The sequence below is a fragment of the Madurella fahalii genome, assembly GCF_045866475.1.
Source record: "Madurella fahalii IFM 68171 DNA, scaffold_1, whole genome shotgun sequence".
Classification (NCBI taxonomy): domain Eukaryota; kingdom Fungi; phylum Ascomycota; class Sordariomycetes; order Sordariales; genus Madurella; species Madurella fahalii.
Window position 1 is genome coordinate 5,700,285 of NW_027263971.1, and position 24,193 is coordinate 5,724,477.

The window sequence follows — 24,193 nt, forward strand, 5'->3', positions numbered from 1 at the left end:
ATTCCCTATATTTCTTTTTACTAGCGTGACACCAAAAGGGTCTGGGAGGACGGGTCAATTTATAGATGTTACAGAATTCTAGCACCTTCCAGCAATGTCATAGTTCATGTTTACTTAAAGTAGGCAAGATTTATCAGCTTCGTTGTTCAATCAGACGAGACAGGCGTGCTTGGTGGCGATCTCGCGCACATGTGGATTCTGCAAGCTTGCTATCCAGCCACTAAGCTAGCTTCTCTAATTTTGTGACGGCCGTGGTTCTGCCCGTAAGAACTGCGGAATAGGACACTTGTTCTCTTGTGCCCTGTCTGTTCCAGAGACAGACATTGCCACTTTGCATATTCGGGTAATGGGTCCAGACAGCCCACAAATGATTACTTCGGTAGCAACGAGCCGCAGCGCCAACCTCACAATCTCTCAAGTTCCACAAGTCTACCTAAATGTATTATTCGTAGCGCAAGGCCACCACAACATGGCGAGTTACAATCTGCTCGAAAGATCGTCCTATTTAAGTTGCACTTTCAGTATTGCCGTTCCGAGCTGAGCAGATTAACCAGTTCTGGCGTATTGCGTGCGTAGTACAGCCCACTGTGTCCGCTATTCCATCTTTTGTCTTTTTGTCACCTTGTGATTTACCGTTGATTACGCTCCGAATCAAAACACGCTTACAGAGATCAGAATTTGGCGCCATTGCAACTGTGTGGTGGTGCGGTGGCGGCGTTGTTGTCGGTGGACGGCCGACACATGGTTCCAGCGTCTGTAGCTGCCTGGTTTCGCAGTTGTCTAGGCCCCTAAAGTAGTAATTTAGGATCTGACACTCTCGGATGTGGCGATGTATATTTCGGCTTCCGGATAGAGTATAGTACCATCGAGCTGCTAATTATGTACGGACAAAAGGAACACGTACTGTTTGTCAACATGACTTTGCGTTTAAACTTACTTTCAGAGAGTTTAAAAAGACTGTAGAGTGGCAGGGCGCCCATTTCGCTCCTGGCTGTATCAATATAGTCGTCGATGATGCGCGGCACTCTTTTCTGTTTTTTGTACATTACATTCGGACCGAGGGGTCTCACAGTCTCGGTCCTTTTACTTCGCTAAACCCGATGCCTTAGCAAAGAGAGTTGGTCTCGGTGTGAGTCACGCGGTAGTCTTAACTCGGCGAGTTAAGACAAGGTTAGGGTTGGGGTTCAGCCGAGGGGGCAAACTGTGCAACTTTCTGACGCCACCAAAGGCCCAAACCATTGACCCCGTCGAAACATTCCCCAACCATGATGTTCCACCCCTGCGTTCCCTCCCCGCAAAAAATTGCCTGAGAGCTAGCGCACACTCAACTCAACAGCCTTTTCTCTTTCGTCTTCTTTTCTAGCCGGCCCCAACCTGATCTTTCTCTCATCTCCAGCGCCGGGACTTTTCCGCCTACCAAACCTCCAGACAACCACCTTTGCACCGCCAGAGCACCAAACCAAAGACACGCACACAGCAATGGCCCGCAGTATCGACAAGGCCGCCCGCGCGTCCAACGTCCACACGCCGGCCGAGTGGAAGGAACAGCTGCCGCACAAGTGGTGTGGCAAGATCGACGCGGGCCGGAAGGGCAAGCCCAACAAGACGCAAAAGTGCGATGATTGGTACGTTTCATCACACTACTGTCCCGTCTCCGTTCGGAATGTCGCGACTGACGGACACGACGGTTCGTTCAGCCTTCAGGTCAAAAGACTGAGGCTCAAGATGGAGCAGAAGCAGGCTGGTTATGCCAAGAAGGACAGGATAGCCCTGCTCCAAGGAGGACCCCTAGAGGGTGAGGATGACGTGTAGGAACGTGACTTGGCTTGGCCGGTGAGGTTGGTGGGATTTGGGGGCTTTGGCGTTTGGAGTTTGGAGTTTCAGTTGTGGCCGCCGTGGTCCGAGTTGGCTGTATGGTTAGGCATTACATTTGCCTAGGACGGATATAGCCTTAAAACTCCTTTACCGTTTCACAAAGGATGTTGTGCTATTGCAATGTGCATTTTGCCCTGTTTCGGGCGGATTTCCCCCGTTCCCGCCAATCCCATGACGATCCATTCTCTCGGGTAATTACCAAGCCCAGCGTCGTCGGCTGCCCAAAGCCAAGCACCCGTGTCACACTCAACCCCGCTTATTTCGTTCAGTCCTTTGGGACACGACTTAGTAGTTGGCGCAGGTAGTAATACAGTTACAGTACAAGAATTCCTAATTAGCCCAAGTCCGAATCAGAATCCCAGCCGCGTACCGTACAACTCAAAATCACTTCCCAACAGTCCCTGCTGCCCAAATCCAACCATCATTCACTAGCTAATTCCCTCGTCATCCACAGACAAGTTCAAAACCCGCTTGACCCACCCCAGCGATCAGTTTTGCCCGCTAGCCCTGTCCAGCGCCCGTCCCGTTCGGGGCTCGCTCGTCAGCCTCCCGCTTGGGCTATCACTGCCCTCCTCACCGGCGTCGCACCAAGGGGGGTGGCCACCCGTATCCACCGCTTCATCCCTCAGCGAACGCGCCTCATGGTCCCACGGGAATTTGGCTCGCACCCGCATCTTCCCCCCCGGCGCGCGCCCTCGTGCGGCGGCACAAACAATATGCCCAACCCGACCGGAACCGCATGATCAACGCAGATTGCACGAGATTTTGACGGCGCCGACGATGACGACGACGACCGCGGGGGGGGGTCTCGTTCGTCTTTGCCAACGTGCCTTAGCACTCATTAGTTCATTACTAGTTTCCTACGTGTGGACCCGCGGGGGGCCTCATGGGGTCGTGCAACTTGGTAAACTTAGTCAATGGGTGGCAAGTTTGCTTGCACGGAGGGTGGAGCCTCGCTTGAATTAACTAGTGTTGCGGACCGCTACTACGTTTGTGGGCCTAGTAAGGTTCATACTAGCATCGGGCAGGTTGCTGGACTTTTGAGACATAGTTTGTGGACCGCACGCCCTGTGGAAACCGGCGGCCGGGAGTTTGGGTTCTCCGTCAAGCGACGGAGGGAAAATCCAAGTGATTCCTGCTAACCTAACCTCATCAGGGTATAAACATCGCTCTGTCGTCGTTATACATAAGGTATCATCTCACAACACATATCATAGCAACACTAAAACATCTGGCATCTTTGCGCTTCTCTCCAACCATGATGCTCATTTGGACTCGGCGTCCTCGGCGTCCCCGTCGTCCTCATCCTCCACCACCACCACAACATAGCGTCGCGATGTTGCTTCGGGGAACCCGGGGACTTCCTCCTCCGTCTCCTCGGTAACGTGCACCGAATGGTTGTCGGTACTGCTGGAAACCATCTGTGCAGTCCCGTCCAGCGCATTGATAGCTACGACGTGGTGGCGATGACGTTCAAGCAGCTCGGGCGGTGCCGTGCCCTCGGCAAACACCACAACCCGCCGCTTCTGCCTCTCCGTCTCGACTCCCCTGCCGGCATCCCGCTCTTCATCAATGACGTAGAGGCTTCCAGCGGCCAGGAGTGGATCCGTGGGGGGAGCATGAGGCGCCTCCCTCATGACGTACCGTCTCTCCGAGCTGGCTCTGCTAGAGCTGTCGCTAGCGGGCGCTCGCCGAGGCGCGCCGCTCACGGTTCCGTAGGTTGGCGTCTCCAACGCTGCCTGGAAACGGACTTGAGTTGTTGCTGAGTCCACGCTGCCCGGACCTGCCGTCGTCGCAATGGAGAAGTTGTCGACGCTGAAATGTCGGCGGTGACTGCGATGCTTGCGGCCCTGGCTGCTGCGTGTATGTGGCGAGGTATCGTCCGAGTCGTCGGTTCGCGCATAAAAGTCCGAGTCTGCTCTCTTTCCCGATCTCGACTCCACTGCATAACCATACGAAGTGTCGTTGGAACGGTCATGAACCAACAGGGGTGCCGCCTCTTCGTCAGAGCTAGCTTCGTCGTGAGCATTGCGAATGCCCTGATAGGGACTTCCGATCCAGCCCTGCAAGAACAAGAACGATAGGACACCCGTAAACGCGCCCACAATGGCCAATGACTGACTCATGGTCTCCCAGCCCCAGACCCAACTAATGGCACCGGCGAAAAGAGGGCCGACTAAGCTTCCCCAAGCGTTGGAAAGGTTCGGGAGACTTGCGGCTTGAGCCGTGGTGCTTGAGAGATGACCGCCACCGCTGCCCACAACATTCGTAATCTCTATAACCAAAGGATCTCCACAGAGACCAAATGCCAAGGAGATGCCGCTGAGTGTAACGAGGAACGCATGTTGGGTAAGCTCTGTGTTCTCTGTCAGCCGACCTAGATATAGGAAGGCCGGGACGCAGGCCAAGAAGCCGATGGCGGCGAATACCCGGGCCGACCTTGGGATCCGGACGGCCAGCATGCCAGCAAGCGGCCCAACAAGCGCAGCAGGTGCCGAGAGCGGCATGAACAGGAATCCGCTTGCTGATACAGACCACTTGAAGTGGCGCTTCACAAAGAGCGGGAGCACGCTATGAAGCGAAGAGGCAAGCAGCCCAACGATGAGATACCCATACAAGGCCACCAGAAGGCGCGTGCTCCAGGTCACTGTGGCGACAGCGGAAATGTCAGGTTGACTAGGTCCAGCACCGTCGCGTGCTCTCGGGGAGATGGATCGCGACGAGCCCCTGCTGGATCGACGCCTGGACCGGCCAGCACCCGAAGGAATCGTGCCATAGCCGCTGGCCCGCGCCTCGGCTCTATATCTAGAACCGCCTTGGCTAAAGCTGGCGAAATTGGCGGCGATCAGTCCCAGAAAGATATTCAGGGCGATAAGCGCATATGCACAGTAGAACACGGCGTTGGGGTCGACATAATCATGCAACAAACCGGCCACCGTGGGTGCCGCGGTCATGGCAGTGTTCTGGATGAAGGCTGGGGAGATTCCAGTGACGGGGCGGGTTTGTCTGCTGACGCTTGCTGCCGTGGCCAGCATCGCCGCGCATGCCCCGGTAGTTGCCGCCGCTGAAAAGCCCTGGAGAGCTCGCGCAAAAATCAAAAGGTAGAGATTGGAAGACAGTTGCAGGAGTGCAAAGGCGCATGTCGCGCAGACGAGGCCGGCAAGGAGCACAGCAAATAACACCGGGCCCTGTCGTGTGAGTAGAGGCATCAACGCTTTTCAAACAAGGTCAGCTTGGTGCGGCCGGGGCAACCCAGGAGACAAGCAGGCACGTACGAGACACTACGGCGAATGCGCCGCCAGATGCCGAGACAAGAACAGAAGTCCATATTTGAACTGTGTAGCAGGGCGTTAGAATGATTAACAATAGCGCCGGTGCAGGGCATCCGGGTACAGTACCTTGTTGGTGAGGAATCTGAGTTTTGCTCTCGAGGATGGAGGGGATCAAGGGGATGACCTGGCCTCCAGTTAACAGAGATTCCCCAACACGTCGCCCCCAACGATAAGCGGGAACATACGAGTCCAGACAGGAACACATCGCTAAATGCAGCTAGCTTCGCCAGCGTAACGAGCAGGCACATGGTGCCTGGATTGTCAGCTTGGGGCTCTAGGGAGTACCGCTGGCGTTCGGGCGCGGACACGGCAGTCGTGGCGAGCGAACTGGTCCGTGTGCCAGGACTTGGTGGTGACTTGGTGTCCCCTCTGTTGAAAGTTGGGATGGCAGCACTCGGACGCGGTGCGGGATCTGCGCCCGAAGGGTCTCCTGCAGACAGATGAGCGGCGATGCCAGCATCGCCGGAATCAGTCGCGACCATTTGTGCTTTGTCGGTGCGCGCCTCTAGCGCGTCGCTCTCCTGTTGTTCCCGCCGCGTCGGCGACGTCTCCAGAGCCTCTGGCGGGCTCTGAACCCGGCCGGTCGGTGACGAAACTCGATCCATGAAACCTCGACGCGTCACCAAGCGTCATTTCAACACTTGTTGACGCAGAGCATGTCGCACAAAATAAAAAGAAGAGGGGCACAATAACGGTGGGCGAGGTTGGCTGCCCAGAGGGTTATCATTGCAGGGAGCAGATGCCCGTCACCAAGTTCAGCGGGGCCATTGGCCAACCGCACAGCAGATTCACCAAGCTCCCCGCTCCAGCGGCCCACTGCTCGCCGATCTGTGACCTCTGCTATTGGGGGGATTGGCTGCCAAGCAGAGTTGCTCCGCCCAGAGTTGGTTCTTGCACAGGGTCACGAACCCCTCCTCTGGGACCCTGCTGTGCCATGAGATCACGGGCTGCAGACTTAGCCTCGGGTTGGGCGACCCTGCTCCCTCCCTTGCAACTAACCCCACCCCGATCCTCACTGCCGGAGCCATCGATCACAGACCTCATAGGGGTTTACCACCCCACGGCGGGCTTTCGGTAATCATTGGCCAGCCACAGGCAAAAGCCTTAGGCCCAGTGGCTTCGTTAATGGGTGGAAATGACACGGATCCGAAAAACCTTCTACGCTCAATCTCGGATGTGGAGAGAGAGGAAGCGAAACCCCGTTTTGCATTCAAAACTGGCGAGAGCGGTTAGGACGGTCCAGCTCCATGTCTCGAGGTTGCAACCCAATCACAAAGGTTGGGTCATCCCTCCTGGGCTGCGCCGCAAGTTGTTGTGCCCTTAAAACTCGCCGCCCGCCTTTCCTCATGAGCAACTAGTAGCCCAAGCGAAGGGCATCTATGCCTTGTAGACGGTCGAATCCGAATGCATAAAAGTGGACGAGGCCTATACCTCCTCGACACGCGATCCGATCATCATCACCAAGCTCCTAGAGAAGATCCCTCGCTCCAAGTTTTTACGGCTTTAGTGGAGCAACATGCGGCCATACGACACGGTTCGCAACTGGTTGTGAACGGTGTTTATTGTTCAAGCGAACGAGGACTTGCCTAAAATCCCCGAGGAGGCCTCCGCTCGCCCCCACGTGTCAGAAAAGACTGGTTCTCAGTTTTCCGGCCCCGAGAAGTGTCTATATGGATTGCTAATGGTTCTAGAATTGCGTGCTAAGACAGAGACGAATGGTCCGAGTATGAGGAGTTGGCCGCGTTCACGACGGCGGAAATGGAGAAGATGGTCGCAAAAATTTGATAGGCGGAGAGTACCTTCTCGCCATCAGACGTGAGTGGTCGACAAGCTCTTGCGAGACTTGGAGACCGCCGAAGCGAAAAAAGAAAAGAATGACTCGGACTCCGTCCCCGAGGGGACGCCGACCCATGTGGGTAAAACGCCGGACAGCCCGGAGATTGATAGCAGGCTCTCTAACGGCACACCGCAGTCGGCTCCTGAGGAGACAGCTGGCGAGGAGGCGGCTCCCGAGAAGGCCGAAGTCTCTCCTAAGGTGACCGTGCCCGAGGACACCGCCGCCACCCACTCCAACCCATCCGCCCAGGAGAGGAGAAGAGGCTAGGACTTTATTACTTCTCTCTTTCTCTCCCCAAAGTTTGTTTTTCTCTTCGTCAATATATGAGGCATCTTCCTGTATTGTGTTGTGCTGAGTAATTCCGCGAAGTGTTCTGTGAGGTTCCTAAAGGGAATAGAAATACTGCTTGGATTGGAGAGAGAGACAAGGGGCTCTGAATACTGGAGATTGGACGGACTAGGAAGTAGATGAGATTTACCAACTGACAAGTGCAACAAGGCAAGGTCATTTTCGTCCTGCGCCAAACCCGGGTCCCTGGTAGTTCGGGCCAACCAGATGACATTTGTTTATCCTTGAGAAGATATCTTGAGGACACCGGGATCTGAGTGACGTACTCAGCCGCTCCTTGCTACGGTTATCCGTTCCAGCCGCCGCAGAGGAGCAGGCTAAGCGAGCTTGCCAACTTTTTGGCAGATACAGTTTATGGAACCCAATTCAGACAGGGAGGGTAGGTATATAGCTGTATTGCCGAGGCTGGCGACTGCATTATACATTCATCTATCCCGCAGCTTAAACTATACACTTGGGCCGAACCTTCCCGCAAGAATTCCTCGCTGCACGTCGGACAAGCCATGTGTCGTGCTAGCAAAAGGCGTTGGTGTCGAAAGAGACCACCGTACTTTGCAAACCTCCAGCCATCGCATCCATGCTTCCAACACCGTGCTTCCTCCTGTGCAACCCATGCCTCCTGATATCCGCTGCCAGAGACAAAGAGCCCCGCAGCAGTGCCGATGTCGAATGATTGTCGTCTCTGCAAAGAAGTGCATGGGATCATGACCTCCAGGCAGCAGACTTTGGGCAGTAGGTTTGGAGGACCGGTGAGGCACACCCAACCCGTTTGACGACTTGGACTGCATGGTAAGCCTAAATGGGCAGGAGAGACGGACGCGCTGGTTTAGCGCGACAAATAACTGGCCCTCGCCCTCCCTGAGAGAGGCTCCTGCATGCAAGTTGTGAATTTCATGCACGTCCTCTAATTTTTAACTATCCTGTGGCAATCTCTTGTTGGACGGTCAGTTTCCACAAGCAGACTCCGGCGCGGATGCAACTCGACCCTTCGGCCTGTTGGTGCTCAGAAACGGTGCGCGTACCGCAGGGCACATGTAGGAGTACAAGTGTATAGCATGAGCTCTCATCTAAACCATTGCATACGAGTCTGTCCTCCCTCGCCACCCACAGCACAGCCCACACAACCTCCTGCTAGCTCTTTCCAAGCCCGCCCATTATTCTTTGCTTGCATCTGGTCAGCGACCCATTTACACATCACCTACACTATGGCGGACAGCGGTGACAAAGGCAATCCCAGCGGATTCGACGGTCAAGACCCGGCGGGGGATGCGTCCGGATCTGATGTTCAGGATGCCCAGTTTGCCGTGTCAGGCAAGGCAAGCGATATTGGTATCGTGATCTCGTCTGGCGAGGCTGCGAAGAGGCGGCGCAAAAAGGGGAATAGGGACGACAAGGGAAGTATGGATCAGGACGGCAAGGAAAAGAAATAAGTTGGGCAAGAATCCAAACCCCCGCCATTTATTATCCATGTCGCTAACCAGATTCCTGCCAGACATGACGCCACTCTTCTGGCTCTTTACGAAAGGGCTGCTGCCAATGGCTTATTTTCGGACGGAATCTCTAGGAGGTCTTTGGAGTGCCTTTGGCTGGAAAAGAGGGAGTGGAGTTCTGCCTGATACTGCTCCTCGTCTTCGACTTTGGCTTTCACAACGGCATCGACGTCTTGCATCCAGAATGCCGAAGCGTGCTTTAGGTCGGAAATCAAGTCTTTCTTGGCCGAGAACTTGGGAACAATATGGTCCTCAAAAAGAAAGAGCCAGCCGTTGAGTGACCTGATACAAGCCCAGAACCACACCGTCTTGGAAACCCACAAATCCTGCATCGTACGTGTAATTGGAATGTCATGCGCTGGCGGGATGGTCTTGACCTCTTCGTCCATTGCGGCCAAGAATGCCCGGCGCGCTTCGTCGAACAGCGTATACTTCCCGTCGATGATTTCGTCGATGCTGCAATCCGTCAGCCAGTACGGTACGGCTAGCATTTCTACCGGGAGCGCGCAAATCCACTCGAGATCGATCAAACAAGTGACGTTCCAATCCTCGTCAACGAAGATGTTGCTTTGGTGGAGGTCAGTGGTTTGTACGAGGAATGGGCCGTTGCGGCGGTCCGGAAGGACAAAGTGGTGCATGACTGCCCGGAGCAGCGTCCGGATAGTCATACGCTCCCGGGCATCCTCGTCATCGCGGACGGCATGGCGGTAATGGAGTAGGTAGTTATCGTGCAGGGTAAGCATGTCCGAGGCGAAGGTATCGGGGCTCTGATAGATTTGGTGAGGCTGAATAATTCGTGGCGACCCGCTATTTTCAAAGATTATGGTAGTGGATATCAGCGGTCGGTTCGTGAGCGTAACTGTCCCGTCGCCCGAGTTGAACCTGAAAGAGCCGATATGCGGTTGCGGGAGACGAGCTAGCGAGAGCATGATGCGTGCTATGCCATGAAACAGCCGCGTCTGGCGGCCAGGATCGTGGCGATGTTGAGCCCACGTCGCCGAGAGCATCTGGCCGGTCTCGGGGCCAATGTGCTCCAGGAGCATATAGGCAGTGCCTATGGCTGGCGCATAAGGGTCCCGGGTGTAGCTCGACAACAGTGGATAGCCGAGGAGACGATATATACGTCTCCGAAGGGAATGCCAGAACCGAATATACCATGGCCTCCGACTGGCGTGGGCAAACTGGGTTGCGAGGTTATCAGCCAGGGTGCAGGGCCAACCGGAAATGCGGAAACACAAACTTGGCTGCCATCTGCGAAACCAAAGGCATAGAGGTGTGGGATACGGATATCGGCACAGTAATCTTGCATCCAAGCGTAAGTCGCCGCCTCGCAAGAAATCTTCTCATCAATGGTGCCGGGGTACTGCTGTTCGGCGAGCTTGTGGGCCATTGGGCAGCGGAAAATGACGCGGCGGGACTCGGACGAGCTACGGGACTGGACGTCGACGAGGATGCAAAGATTGAAGCCACCTTGGATCCACGAGTTTGGCGGGAGGACGACGCAGCTGTCGTCGTGGCGCAAGCGCAGGTGGTGTTTGACCACGGCAGCGATCAACTCCGTCTCGCGGCCAATCTGCTGCCTGAAACGCTCGGCAGCGCGTTGGTGCTGGATGGCGAGAAGGAAGTCGCCTTCTCCTTCAGCGGTTGATTCAAGTGTGTGCAGCCGGTTGTGCAGCAGTATCCCAGCCATTGCGGACGATGTTCTGGGCTGAATGGCAAATGGGTATACGATAAGCAAGCAAGGAGGACGCAACAGAGGTGATGAAATTGTTTTTGTGGTGGCCGATGCCAACTGCGGCCCGTGCGGGGAGCATTCAATTGCGACAAAGGCCTCCTCGAGACCACAACTAACTTCATGTCACCAGCCTCCAGTCCCAACTGGACAGCATGTCAGCTAGTGAGAAAAGTGTTGCAGTCGTGACGGTGCGGTGAGAAATGAGAGAATCAACCACACAGCCAGACAAGTTCACCCCCCGCAGGGTCAACCCACCACGGTCACCCACCCGGTGGAAAGGGAATCCCTGGTGTTTTCTTAGGACTTTTTCATTTCTCTTTCTCTATTTTCTTTTTACACATCATATTATTTCATCAATGATGCTTCCCAACAATAATATCCGCCGCCCGCTCAGCAATTCCATACACCGCCGTCTGCGGATGCGCCGAGATCTCCACCGGTATCACGCTCGCATCGGCAACCCTCAGGTTCTCCGTCCCATACACAATCAACTCGCTATCCACCACCCCTCCATCCTTTCTCGGCAACATGGCCGCCGTGCCCATCGGATGGAAAATCGTGTTCAACGTATCCCTCACATACTCCCTCCAGTCGTCGTCCGTCACCACGACGTCCTCGCCCGGCTCGTACTCATCGACCCACAGCGACCGCAGCGGCTCCGCCCTCGCAATCCTCCTCAGGAACTTGAGGATCTCGACCAGCCCCTCCAGGTCATACTCGTTATCCAGGAAGCGCGGATCGAGCACCGGCGGGCCCGACGGGTTGGCCGCGTTGACGTGCACGCTGCCGCGGCTGAGCGGGTGCATCAGGCCGCCGACCAGGGTGACGAAGCCCTTGCCGCGGAGCGGCGAGCCGACGGGGGGGTACCCTTTCTCGCCGATGTAGCCGTCGACGTAGAGGATCTCGGCCTGCGGCACCGCCGGGTCCGCGAGCTGCTCGAGCTTCTTGCGGTGCCCGACGTCGCGCGACCCGCCCACCGCCGCCCGCGCCAGCCCCACCAGGCCCGAGTCGTCCCCGCCCGGGACGACCTGCTTCCAGTTGGCAAAGACGAACCCGAACTTCGAGTCGTCGTAGAAGCTCGGCTGGCCCGCCAGCCGCTTGGCCCACTCCTCGGCGGCGAAGGTGGCGTTGGCGAGCAGCTCGTCGCGCGTCAGGTACTCGTCCTTGAGCTGGTACGAGATCTGCACCCGCAGGTGGTCCTGGTAGTTCTCCCCGACGCCCGGCAGGTCGATCAGCGCGGGGATGGAGGCGGCGCGCAGGACCGAGCGCCGCCCGATGCCCGAGAGCTCCAACAGCTGCGGGGTCGAGATGGCGCCCGCCGAGACGATAACTTCCTTGCGCGCCGAGATGGTCGTGCCGTTGGCGAGCGTCACGCCCGTCACGCGGTGCAGGCCCTGGTTAGTCTGGCGGAGGTTGAGCTTGCTGACGAGGGTGGATGAGAGGATGCTTAGGTTGGGTCCGGCGAGGGGCAGGTACGCGTTGGCGCTGTAGGAGCGGTTGTAGGAGGCGGGCGCGATGCTGCTGGGTTGGAACATGACTCCAATTGGGTTGCCCTGAAGGGAGTCGGGGTTGGCCTGGATGGGGGAGGACGAGGTCACGGCGGGGATGAAGGCATCCTGGTGGAGGCGCTCGCCGCGGTTGAAGACGGCTTGTATGGGACCCGAGGTTCCTGATCCAGACGGGCCTCCGTGGAAGGTTTCTGACTTTTCCATGGCGGCCGTCATCGAGTTCCAGTTCCACCCGGGATTGCCGACCTCCTCCCACTGGTCGAACTCGGCAGCCGCGGCGCGGTCCCAGGCCATGAGGTTCAGGGCAGATGAGCCGCCGAGGACCCTGCCCCTAGGGGTGAAGAGGCTGCGGTTCTTGAGGTGGGTTTGCGGCACCGTGGTAAAGTTCCAATCGTACTTGCCGCCCAGCGTCGAGCCCCTGAGTCCCGGTACGTTAATTCCATCTTCATGGAGCGCGACTGGGCCGGCTTCGATGACGAGTATCTTGGAATGCCGCAGCCGTTGGCTCAATCGTGTCGCGAGGGCATTGCCCGCGGTCCCGCCTCCTACGACAATCTTTGGACAGGTCAGTTCGAGGGCATTGTCACCGTCGCGCGGTGATGTGGACTCACGTAGTCAAACTCCCGGTCATGCGGCGGTCTCGCATAGCTTGCAGCGGATATAATTGCTGCAACAAGCACAACCAGGGGGAACGCGTACGCGAACATGTCGGCCGCCAGGAGGTTGGACCGGTGTTAAGACTTTAGAGGAAACGGTCGCTCGAGCGAGCGAGCATCCTCCCAGTCAAGCGCGGCTCACCGGGTGCTTATATACCGCCGTAATGTAATTGTGCCATGGCTCCACGGCGTCCCGCTAGACTGGATCGGAACGAAAGGTGTGCAGAGCGATCACTCAGCTCCCAAAAGGCAGAGTGCAGATCAGCCAGATACTGTACGAGTAATGAAATGCTGACGGAGCGTATCCTGCGCCACAACCAATAACATGGCATCGCTTATGCAGCCGTGTTCATCGAAACTGGATCCGACAGCCATGCCGCCGAGTCCGAGACTCCCTGGATAGCTTTGGCAAGGCGGTCAACCAGTTCAGCCATACAATGCGTCTGAAAGGATTTGGTCCTACACCGATAACCCGTTCAGAGCCTCCAATAGCGTAAGCACAGCCTTGAAGTTAATTTCAGCAGCACCAAGCCGGAGAAAGGGAAAAAAAAAAAAAAAGAGAGAGAAATTGAAGGCAAGACACCCCTGAGGTAAGGACCACATCGAGTGCTGATCATGACTTCAACAGCGTTGAGCGGCTGATTTGATTTATTTCATATGAGAATCGCTGCTCTAATATCTATTCCGACCAAGTGGTGAAGTAATCCATAGCAGAACCCAGGCGAGGGACATCAAAATCGAAGTTCCGCTGTTAATATGAGTAGGCAACTCCCACAATGCCCACGACAGAGCCACTGCATCTCGCTCAACTAAGGTATTAATCGTGCTCGTCCACGGCCACGGTCGTCGGGTCTACTTGTCACTTGACGCATCCGACTCACCCCCGGGATCTAGCTCACCCACGACTGGGGATATGTTTTGCAGCAACTTCATTCTGAGAAACACAGTTTTTGCAGTATAGCGCCTCCACAAGCTTTCTGACAGCAGGCGATGTGCTAGCATTCCGACAACCCGCAAGGGAACCCGCATATCTGCATCTTCTGTCCTTATTAAACGTGGGTCATCCCTCGCACGCCGCACACGGTCAAGCCACTTGTCCATACCACCGTGCGCGGCACGGTTGGCCGCGGTGGGCTCTTCGGCGGACGTACATACGTCTCCGATGATGAACGGCTTGGGCTGTGACTCGGGATACTTAAGGAGGTGGAGCATCCACAGCGTCACCACTCCAAGCGCCCATATATCCGACGGCTGGCCGCGCAACTGCTAGTTGATCCGGAACTCGGGTGGCAAGTACCACGGCGCGCCCTCGGACCGAAGGCGCCCGGATTGGGGTTTTATGGGCGAGGCGAGACTAAAATCGCAGAGCACCGCTCCAAACTTGGTGTCGTAGAGGATATTGCACGGTCTGACGTCGTTGTGCGCCAAACGGTGCGAGTGAACGAAGGCGAGAGCTGAGGCGACGCCGGTCACAACCAACAAGACATCGCGGGGGCTGCCAGAGAAATACCATTCAGCGGTGTTGAACGATGCCAAGCTTGGGGCACACTATTCCGTCAAGATGCAGTGGAACCGGGCGTCACCACCAAGAAATCTTGCAATTCGGTCCTTGAGAGAAAATGCGGTCAATCTCCGTACATCCCGGCCCGGCCGGCTAAGCAAGAGATGCCACTTACACCAGGTCCTGCGGCCTCCGATAGAAGGCGGTATGCCCGCATCTCATCTAGCCATCTTCGTAGAGTGGATACGAGATCGCGAGTAGGTTGAGGCTGTCTCAAGACCTTGACGACAACCGCCCTGCGAGGGAATTCTGCGTGCTCGGCAAGGAAGACGGACGACCGTGAGCTGTCTGATAGTGTCAGGAGCCGCTTGAGGTATTGCCCGTCTTTGACAACCGCTTGGCCGTCCCTGAGCTCCAGGAGCGCGTTCGCCACCGAGAACGTGTGCGGTAGCTGTGGGACTGTGCTTGCTAAGGACACAGCGGTTGTAATACGCCACCGATCCAGCCTTTGAATTCTGAGCGAGCCGAGATATTTACGCTGCTTATCCCTGATAGAATGCCACCCTGGCTCGAGGACGAGTGGTGTCCGGGGGGCAACTCGGCGCAGAAAGACTTCTATGGTGTCTCGATCATTGCTGATGGGCCCGGTAAAGACGGTTGTTTTGCCGGAATTTGCGAAGACGAGATCATCGGACGCAGGGTTGAAAAGTATTTCAAGTTCGACGCCCTCGCACTTGACCGTGCATGCATACGAAGCGCCATCTGGCGATATCTTGATAACTAGATTCTTCTCGTTTGGGCCCGTTATTGGTGCCGCACGTGCCTCGGCCACTCTCTCAGAACTCCCCAGGCTGTGCTCGCGGTGAACGGTTATATGCACGGGGGAGCGAGTCAAGAAGGCTAGCAGGACCCGCACAGATGGGTGTATGTAGAAGGACATGGAATTGTCTGCGTCGAGTTGTCGGTCGGTGTTAAAGGATGCAGTACTGTAGTTCGTGGGACGTCAAGTGTTGTTGGTACGGGAAGCTGGGGCGTGTGGGGAGGAGGCGGAAGGGGGGGAATTTGATTAAAGTACCTTAAGGCAGGTGGCCCCCGCTGCCCGGCCGCCCGAGGTGGGCAGCACACAGTAACTTGGTCACATCCATAAAGGAAGGACTATCCGAGGGCTCCGCGTGGTAACTTCTGGCTCGAGCCATGCGGGTGAGAACTGGATTGTGTAAAATACAAACAGACCCGATACCGTGAGGGCCGCAATTTAGAATACAAGAAAGAAGAACAAAGAATCCAGTCAAGAACTCTCCTCCAACCCCCCCGGCGCCAGCGATCAAAAGCCACTGCCTTCCGACCTATACATCATTTTCGACTCTGCACGTCCGTACGTTCACTTCCTGGCGCTGCTACCTTGATGGCAGCTGGGCTGTACGAGATAGCCGCGCTGGTTCGTCTGGCTCCACGGCTCGTCCGCCTTGCTCTCGCTGAGCCAGCGGTGCAACGAGTAGTAACCCGAACAAGCTTGTCTCTGGTTTGACCCGCTGCTGGTTGACGACCGAGGGCGGCTGGTCAGCCTGAGTACCTGGCCCTGACTCGTTGCTCCGTCCATGGCTGGACCGTCGCGGCGGGACTCGTTGGAGTGGCCGGAATCCTGGCTGCCGAGTCAGCGGAATAGATACGTACGACGGTAGATATGACGGCTAACTGACCCAGCTTTTGACTTAGCGCGGCACGGGGAGGCGACACAAATGAATCCCGAAAGGGGCTGTGTCCAGAGCACGTGGAATCGAAAAGACTGTTTGCCCACCCGACCCCAGCAACATAACCTAAGGTTGGACAAGACAACAAATAACATATGCAGTTCAAAGTTTGAATCTTGCTATGGGATATAGCCGTCGGACTACCGAAACAGAGCAGCCTTATATACCTTTTCCCACTATGACCTTACCCAGTTACCTGCCCCTAGTACACATGCTCGCCATCAGTTCATCTAACCCGGTAGTCCTTACTATGACACCGCCGCTCACAGCTGAATTGTAAACGCAGCCCCCAAGATAACTCTATCAACTTGAGAGAGTCTCAGGTGAAGCTCACCTTAACCCCGGTCCCGTCCGCTCGCCCCTTGCCCCCAATCCCTCAACCCTTGCCCACTGCGCCGAGCCCGAGCAGAAAGGAACAACGCAACTTTGACGCTGTGAAACACACATCAAAATACCTGGCAAATCACAGCCAAGCGAGATTCGATCGACCTGAACCAGGAGCCGACAAGGCTGAAGATCTGCAACCTCCCTTCCCTTTCCGGCTCGGTACGTGCAGAGGGACGCAACCTGTCACACTGGCGGCCCCGTTTCAGGTTCCCGCTGCCCAGTAAGCTCACACCCTGCTTGGCCCCTGCACTGCGTGGGGTCCCAGGCAGCCCTGCAATGCCCGTTACACAGAAAGCTTCTGATTTGCTGAATCACATGTGATGCAAAATTAGGCCAGCTCCCCGTCCATTCAACATCTCCCAGTCCGACCCGACGGGGAGAAATAGCCAAGGTAAAGGTAGTATCTCGTAGCGTAGCAATGATTGCAAACTTTGGCTCTCGATTTGAATTTCCCGCGGGCTACCTATGAGCAACAAGGGGGAAGTATCACGCCCTGCAGAGCCCACCCATGGCTGGCCCCCTTCTCAGCCTGCCGGCATCAACCCATCTCCCAAAACTTCTCGTGTCAGTTTTGTTTTTGAGTGCAATCCCTGAAAAGCCCCCAAAACACCAGCCCGCCCAAGGTATGCCGGAACGAACGCCTTTGCACCAGCCCAGCCAGCCCGCTAAACGATTACCAAACCCCGCGCCAGCTCTCCCGAGACCCTGCTCAGCCAACCGACTCATATCCACACATTACCATGAGTTGTTTTTTTAAAATAAAGCGACAAGAAGGAAGGTGGTTGTCTGGGAGACGACCGAGTAGGGAAGGTGCCCAGGAGAAAAAAAAGGAGAAAAGGAGAAAAGAAAAAGGGGACGGCATGTGCTCCCAGCTTGCACCGTAAAAGCCTTGAGTCCTTAGCCCCCTGCTCTTCTCATCGTTCCCACCCTGCAGAGACTGAAAATAAAATAAAATAAAAATAAAATGAAGGGAACAGAGCAGGCAACTCAGACTCCTCCCCCCCCCCCCCCCCCCCTCTTTCTCTCTTTTCCTCTCCAGTTCAATTTCCAAAAGCGTGCGTTATCTCAACTCCTACCCCCTGAATACCCATGCCCACCCCCCATATCCGTCTGCCAACCTTGACTGTGGGCATGTGCCAGGACGCTGGCAAACGCCGATTCGTCCACCACCGTCCCCGCTAGACTACTCCAATCCTCAAAGATGCTCATGGGGACAATCATCGATTGTTGCTGCTGTTGTTGTTGCTGTTGTTGTTGTTGCTGTTGTTGTTGTTGTTGTTGTTGTTGTTGCTGTTGCTGCTGCTGCTGCTCCTGCTGTTGATGGTTGTGTTGCATGTGCGGCTGTACATGCGTAATCGTCAAATCGTAAAACCCTCCCGCCGTGGCTGCTGCCATAGTCTGCGTAAAAGGCGGCATGAGCCCATGTGGATGTGATTGTGGCGGCGGCTGCGGCTGCGTTCGCGGCTGCTCGAAAATAGGGGTCGGTTTCGCGAATGTTGACGGGGCCGGCGCTATACTGCGCTGCTTCTTCGCCAGTGGGTGACCATCATATGAAGGCGGCGGCTGCGGCGCGGCCAGTTGGGGTGTGGACGTGTGTTTTGTTGAAGGCGTCGCCTTCATGGCCGGCTTCGGCTTGGGCGGCTCCGAGATGGGTCTTGATACCGGGGCTTGGCCGGCTACCGGCTGCAGCTCGTGCCGGAAGCGGATAATGGCCGAGTCGTGGGCCAAGCGGGCGAGTAATTGTGGGTCATCGCGGCTTTCATTAAAGAATTCGAGCAGGTCCTGCAGTTTCCCCGGGCTTTCACCCTCGAGGAATCCCTGCGCGTGGCCTGTCACCTTTGGGTCCCATTCTAGCATTGGCTGCTGGCCGCGTGGCAGATGGCCGTACAGCGTGGCGTCGAGTTCTTTCCAGGCGCGGCTAATGGACGGTTGATGTAGGAGTCCGTAAATGACAAGCGAATGGTTCCAGTGGGATTTGTTGCAGCCGTCTTCGTAGTGTCGGGCGACATGATCGAAATAACGGTCACGGCTGGCGAGGAATCCGCCACAGAAACCGCATGCCCTGATCCGACTGTCAGTTGTGATTGTTGACCGTAGGACTGCTGGAGGGAGGGGGGAAGGAGATAGGGCCTTTTTTTTTTTAAAAAAAAAAAAAAAATAAATAAATAAAATAAATAAATAAAAAATAAAAAAATAAATAAAAAATTAAAAATTAAAAAATCACTGAATGAAATACTGCTTAAACAAACGTACCATGCCTGTTTCCGTTGCGTGTATCGCACCACACGGTCTGCATGTGGACATGTCGTGCATCCATGGGCATTCTTGTGGTGTTGGTTGAAGGTGTTGGCCCCCCAAAAGATGCTGTTGCAGTTCGGACAGGGATAGCGCTTGTAGCGCTCGTGGAATTCGTCCTCGTGCCGTTTCCAGTCAAATTTCCGTTGAAAGGCTACGTCGCAGAAGGTGCACCAGTAAGCGCCTTGGGGTTTGGAGGTCCCTCGGTTGCTGTTCTTAACGGGCGGCGCAGGCGGCGGCGGCGGCAGCGGCGGTGCAATTTCTTGGCCGGCCGCTTGGGAAGACACGGAGCTCATCGTGGTCGCTGTAGACAGGACGCTCGATCTGCCAGATGACTTGGAACTCGTTGTTGACACTGAAAGTCGCGTGTTGAAGCTGCTCTGGGCCATCTTTCCCTGCACCTGCGATGTCTGCTGGCCATGCTGCAGGGGTTGTTGCGGAAATCCCGTATCCGCCCTGGACGTAGCGTCTCCTATCCGAAAGAGTCAACTACATGAAATTCCCACAAAAATGCGGTCGTGTCCGCCACCTACCATCTCTGTAGTTCTCGAGCAATGCTCGCAATAGCGCCTCGCGTGGCAACCCGCAGTCGGTGAGGGCCTGGACGTGAAGCCGAGCCGCGGCTAAGGTATCGGCTGGCGGGTTGCGGAACGGATCCATCGATCAGCAACCGGGTGGGCTGGTCAATATCCGGGTTTCTGTCGCAAATGGAAGTATCGCCACGTTGATAACCAAAAATCTCGAACGCTGTAAATCCAGCCTCAATCCATCACGGCAGTTGCCAATCGGAGGTTCGCGAAAAAGGGAAGAGGAAAAGGGAAAGGGTGATTCTGGGGTGAGGCGGGCCTGGCCGCGACGCGGGAACTGATGGGGATATACGTTAATACGAGGCCCCATGGGATGACACCACCGGGCCAAAAAAACAGGGGACTTGGGGGAGGCACCAAAGAACCGGGAGCGACCAAGCAGCCCAAAAACGGCTGCGGCACAGTATCGCGGACCATGATCCTCATCATGCTCCCTGTCAATGGGCAAGTGCAACAGGAGCAATGGGGGGAACAGGGTGCGGCAGATCGTGGGTTCAGCAGACGGCCCCTTCTGATTGGTGAGGACCTCGCGGGGCCTGTCCCACCTGAAACACAGCCCTGGCGCATCACCGCACTACGCCTGCTACTGGTTCTGCGTTTCGAAACACCAAGCCTGCGGGTGGCACCCAATCAGCGTGCGTCCCCGATGCGTGTCTGATGTCCCGTTGGTCTGTTGTTTGCCCTCGACGACCATGGTCTGCCCCGCGCAGCCCTCTGCTCGGCAAGCTTGTCTCCTCACAACCACACCCCCCCAAGGGCGGCCGATGGCCCCCGGAGTTGAGATGGCGGAAAAAGTACCAAGTGAAGATAGCAGGGGTGTCAGCGGGCCCGGGGGAAAGAAGGGCGAAAGAAGGGCGGGGGAGGAGGTGGGTGGGCGGGAGGCTGCCGTGCCATCAGCGATCACAGTGGGTCTGAGGTCGACCTAGAGCCGCAAGTCATTTTGATCTCGTCCACGACATCTTAAAAGTTCAATTAAGGAGGACCGGTCCTCATGATTTCCCACGACAGCTAGCGGCTTCTGGCCGAGGCCAGGCTATCCGGGGAACATGCATTCGCCGATGTGTGCGCTGTCAGCTGCAGGAAAACAGGTAGGCCGTGCCTCGCTCTGGCCCCCGTGCATGTATCGTAGTACCGTACGACCTATAAGCAGGACAGTATAAAGGGCCATTGCTGCTTCCCTGGTTCGACAGCCGTCCAAAACAGAAGCGGGGGACGCCGCGAATGCGCTTGGCACCAACCTCGTCATCACTCCTCCAGTATGGTTCATTGCTGCTTGGGGTCCACAGTTCTGCACAGCAATAATTCTCTTGTTATCTGACATGACACGGGTGTCGGGTGAAGGAAAGGGAGTAAAGTGCCATCATCAATACCAAAACGCCACCCCTCTGCTGGGAAATGTCGCACGGGCATAGCCATCCAGTTTTAGAAACTCCATGTGATATGTTGTTTGTTGCCTCGCCGTAACGATTTATCCTTCGCAATGGGATCTTGAGTATCCGCTTGAAAACGCCAGGCCCCGTCCTCGTCAGATCCAGAACAGTCACTTTCATAAGTCCGCCTCTCGTCTTCCCTCTATGTTGCCGAGAACCCATTACAAACCGAGTACCTGATGAAAAGCGTACCGCAATAAAAAACAGGAAAGAAAAAAGTAAAGACCTCGGGTGTGCGGCGTCATCGCTTCGAGAAGTCGTGCCCAAATTACTAGATCAACTCAAAGCCCGCCTCTTCCAGCTCCTTTCCACTGGGTAGCATCGGGCGGCCCTGCATCGGAAAGGGCCAAAACAGCGGGTTCTCCATAGCGTCGGCTATTTGGGGGACGCCTTGCGGCCTGTTGATGGACCTCGTGTCGCCACCACCGAGTCCGGGCCCTGAGCCCCGGCCCCATGTGCAGTTGAAGTCGGATTCCAGGAAATTGGGCGCAAAAAAGTTTAGGCTGCTGGTCACTGGCCTCGTGGTCTGACGGACATCGGGCAACTCCGAGCGTGGGCGCTCGTCTTCTGGTGTTGGCTTGATCTCGATGTCAACGTTCCACTTCTTGGCAAGATACCGGAGGATATTGAGCGCTTGTTCCGCAAAATGGTGGCATGGTGCCATTTCCGTTAGATCTTCGATGCCACGGCTTAGGGATTCGGCGGCGTGCGGATCAAGTTTGGGTATCCTCGGAGGCGCCTGCGCCGATTGGCCATGCTGGGCCGAATCGGTGTCTGTAGTCGACTGAGGGGCCGTCGAGCTCGTTGCTCCGATGGCTAGGTGCATGATCGAAGATGTGAGCACAAAGTAAGGAACGAAAGATGGCGTGCGCCTGAGAGTATAAAGCTGCGAGTATGATCGCAAGAGACCGCAGATGGCATCCGCGGCCTGCGAGCAGACATCGCGCGGCGATATGCTCGAGCCAATGATGCGGAGTTTGATGAGAGGTCGGAAAAGCAGGAGAATGGCGAAATGATAATACATACTGCCTTCAGAGTCAGGAGCCCATAGTCCAAAAGGGGGAAATATTTCGCGAACGCCTATTCATAAGTTGGGAGTGACCGGCTGGGGGGACTCACTGCGCAAATAAGACGGCCGGAGTAAAGTTGTGGCCTAATCGGAGGACCTCCGGGATCCTATCGTACCAGTTCAAATATTGGGTGTATATATTGAGCAAGTCTCTACTCGAGAGAGGTTTACCCGGAGAATGGAGCATGTACAACGACTGGTGCACGAGCTCACTCAGCTCGCAAAAGCATTTATATACCGAGCGGACATTGGATGGTTGCTCGCAGGACCGCTGGAGCGGCGCGCCTGGTGATCAACTTAGTCTCCCATGGATGCCGATTCGCGGGGAGGTGGGTCTCCTTACCATCGTCCGTATACGGAATCCACAGTGACGCTTCAATATCGTCTATTATGGCCGGTTTGGGTGGCAGCCGAGGAAAACAGGATGATTGCGGAAGTGAGCCAGTCGCTAAAGACCACGCGCTGACAGGAAGTTAGATGCAAAGATGAGACGAGAAAAAACAAGACAGCGCGCCAAATTTTACGGTCGTCCTTACTGGTCTAAAGCAAATGCCCCCCAAAAGGTTGCTGCTTGGACTGCGCTCTCGTCATCGTCCCTGCCATCGTCCTCAAGTCGATGCAATCCCATTTCGATGGCTAGTCGAATGCTCTGGCCAGCGTAATACCAGCTCTCGGAGTCTCTACCACAGCTCGCCTCTCGAATAGACATGATACCCAGGGCCTGAATCGTGGTCAGCGTGTGATGGTTCTCCTCTTGATAGAAGAGTCGCTGGGACTCCTTGAAGAAGTGGTCGCCCGACGTGTGCGGGTCGTTGGGGTTGGCTCGAGTGTTTGGCTGGCTTGAGAAGCGGCATCCCAGCGCCAGCAGCGCGTTTACGAGGATGGAGGAGCAGAATCGAGCGCGTCCCTCCATGAAGTCCTTGAGAAAATGCTCCTTGCTCAGCGAGGCGAAGGTAGGATATTCCCAGCAAAAGTAGAGGGCTAACAGGTGCTGGACAAGGGCCGAATCGCCGGTGATGGTCGTCCACGTGCCGGCGGGGACTTGCATTGGGGGAATGTGGGGGGCGAGCACCTGGTCCAGACCGCGAGCTCTTTGGCTGCCAACTTCGCTTTCAAGCCAGGACCCGACGCGCGACTGCGGAGGACCCCTTATTGCTTCCGAGTTCCAATTCATGCTGCCCGGGTGCGAGCCACTCGGAGTGCTGTGGCTCTGGCTTGAGAAGTGGCCGCCCCAGGGGCTCTGCTGGTCATCATCTTGTCCGGTGCCGTGTGGCTGCTGGCCGGTGGCCGGGTCAACTGATGCATAGCTTCCGTGCGCACTAGGAGCATACCCAGCAACGGCAGAATGAGCACCGCCCGAGGGGCTAAGCAGACGACTGATGGGAGGTAGCGTACCGCCCCCCGAAGGGAGCGTGCCTCCAAGCCATTTCGATATTGATTCTACGCTCTGCCCGTTGCGCAGACGGGCGAGAACCTCTTCCCAGAGATCTGGGCGGACAAGCGCAGCAATGACCTGGTCGTTATTGCGCTGCTGGCGTCGGAGCTGCTCGATCTCGTGGCGGAGTGTGTCCTTGGATTGGCGAACAGGCATCTCGTAGATGCATTCGACATCTTTTTGGGATTTGCACCGTCCACACGGTTTCTGTCCGTCGCACTGAGCGGGCAACCAGCTGTGAGCTTGCGGTCTTGGCTGCCAGCGCGGGAGGGGGCGGGGAGTCGAGACTGGATGCTCCCAGGTCGTGAACAAACCTTTGCGCGTTTCTTGCGGCACTCTGTACACGCATTCGGCGTAACGACGCCCAGGCCTCTCTTTCTCTTCGACCCGCCCTGTGCGACAGCGGCTGGAAGGATGGGCGTAGCCCCTGCCGAGGGAGGAGCTGGCGTGACTGGGGCAGCCGAAGGGTTGTTCCCACTGGGCCCGTTAGCCGCCTGAGGGGCCGAAGAAGACGGCGCCGGCGCCGGCGCGTCGCCGCTCCCACCAGGCGTGTCCTCTTCCATTGAATCCATACCGCTGGTGGCCAACACTTCTCTCAGTCTCAGGCGACGTCACCCCCCAAAAAAATATACTCGAGAGAGGATATCCGGCCGACGTGCGCTACCAACATGTTTGGGAACGGCCGAAATATCCGTAGCTGGCGACGAAAACCTTGCGCCGGGGACCTCGGACCATGAAGATGGGCTCGAAACCAATCGGTCGCCGTCCGCAATTGCGGCGGTCAAAGACCCCAGTGGGACGGGGGGCGCGCTATGGGGGAAATATTCACCGGGCGTTGCCTATGGGAATGCGGAGGCGGCAAGTGCAAAAGCCATTCATGCCTGTGCAGCTCGAGGCTGAGGAAGCGGGGCGGCACACGGCGGAGACTGCACCTAAGTTATGGGGTGGTCCTTCAAG

General features: G+C 56.3%; 8 protein-coding genes across 8 annotated transcripts; 2 read left to right on the plus strand and 6 right to left on the minus strand.

Annotated features, from left to right (window-relative positions):
- Window positions 1-1,479: 1,479 nt before the first annotated feature.
- Window positions 1,480-1,812, plus strand: MFIFM68171_01739 (uncharacterized protein; the record flags this gene model as incomplete). Its single annotated transcript, XM_071057161.1, has 2 exons — window positions 1,480-1,625; window positions 1,698-1,812. The coding sequence occupies 2 exons, from the start codon at window positions 1,480-1,482 to the stop codon at window positions 1,810-1,812; spliced, it is 261 nt and encodes an 86-aa protein (XP_070913262.1).
- A 1,328-nt stretch (window positions 1,813-3,140) lies between these two features.
- Window positions 3,141-5,812, minus strand: MFIFM68171_01740 (uncharacterized protein; the record flags this gene model as incomplete). Its single annotated transcript, XM_071057162.1, has 4 exons — window positions 3,141-5,089; window positions 5,151-5,210; window positions 5,274-5,331; window positions 5,393-5,812. The coding sequence occupies 4 exons, from the start codon at window positions 5,810-5,812 to the stop codon at window positions 3,141-3,143; spliced, it is 2,487 nt and encodes an 828-aa protein (XP_070913263.1).
- Window positions 5,813-8,597: 2,785 nt separating this feature from the next.
- MFIFM68171_01741 (uncharacterized protein) lies at window positions 8,598-8,822 on the plus strand (the record flags this gene model as incomplete). The annotated part of the gene is made up of 1 exon (XM_071057163.1): window positions 8,598-8,822. The coding sequence occupies one exon, from the start codon at window positions 8,598-8,600 to the stop codon at window positions 8,820-8,822; it is 225 nt and encodes a 74-aa protein (XP_070913264.1).
- Window positions 8,823-8,908: 86 nt separating this feature from the next.
- MFIFM68171_01742 (uncharacterized protein) lies at window positions 8,909-10,572 on the minus strand (the record flags this gene model as incomplete). Its single annotated transcript, XM_071057164.1, has 2 exons — window positions 8,909-10,063; window positions 10,123-10,572. 2 exons carry the CDS (start codon window positions 10,570-10,572, stop codon window positions 8,909-8,911), a joined length of 1,605 nt encoding a protein of 534 aa, XP_070913265.1.
- A 398-nt stretch (window positions 10,573-10,970) lies between these two features.
- Window positions 10,971-12,832, minus strand: MFIFM68171_01743 (uncharacterized protein; the record flags this gene model as incomplete). Its single annotated transcript, XM_071057165.1, has 2 exons — window positions 10,971-12,680; window positions 12,737-12,832. The coding sequence occupies 2 exons, from the start codon at window positions 12,830-12,832 to the stop codon at window positions 10,971-10,973; spliced, it is 1,806 nt and encodes a 601-aa protein (XP_070913266.1).
- A 1,215-nt stretch (window positions 12,833-14,047) lies between these two features.
- Window positions 14,048-15,222, minus strand: MFIFM68171_01744 (uncharacterized protein; the record flags this gene model as incomplete). Its single annotated transcript, XM_071057166.1, has 2 exons — window positions 14,048-14,329; window positions 14,458-15,222. 2 exons carry the CDS (start codon window positions 15,220-15,222, stop codon window positions 14,048-14,050), a joined length of 1,047 nt encoding a protein of 348 aa, XP_070913267.1.
- A 2,263-nt stretch (window positions 15,223-17,485) lies between these two features.
- MFIFM68171_01745 (uncharacterized protein) lies at window positions 17,486-19,375 on the minus strand (the record flags this gene model as incomplete). Its single annotated transcript, XM_071057167.1, has 3 exons — window positions 17,486-18,482; window positions 18,674-19,187; window positions 19,249-19,375. The coding sequence occupies 3 exons, from the start codon at window positions 19,373-19,375 to the stop codon at window positions 17,486-17,488; spliced, it is 1,638 nt and encodes a 545-aa protein (XP_070913268.1).
- A 1,628-nt stretch (window positions 19,376-21,003) lies between these two features.
- Window positions 21,004-23,808, minus strand: MFIFM68171_01746 (uncharacterized protein; the record flags this gene model as incomplete). The annotated part of the gene is made up of 5 exons (XM_071057168.1): window positions 21,004-21,757; window positions 21,852-22,086; window positions 22,145-22,263; window positions 22,338-23,455; window positions 23,551-23,808. The coding sequence occupies 5 exons, from the start codon at window positions 23,806-23,808 to the stop codon at window positions 21,004-21,006; spliced, it is 2,484 nt and encodes an 827-aa protein (XP_070913269.1).
- Window positions 23,809-24,193: the final 385 nt, after the last annotated feature.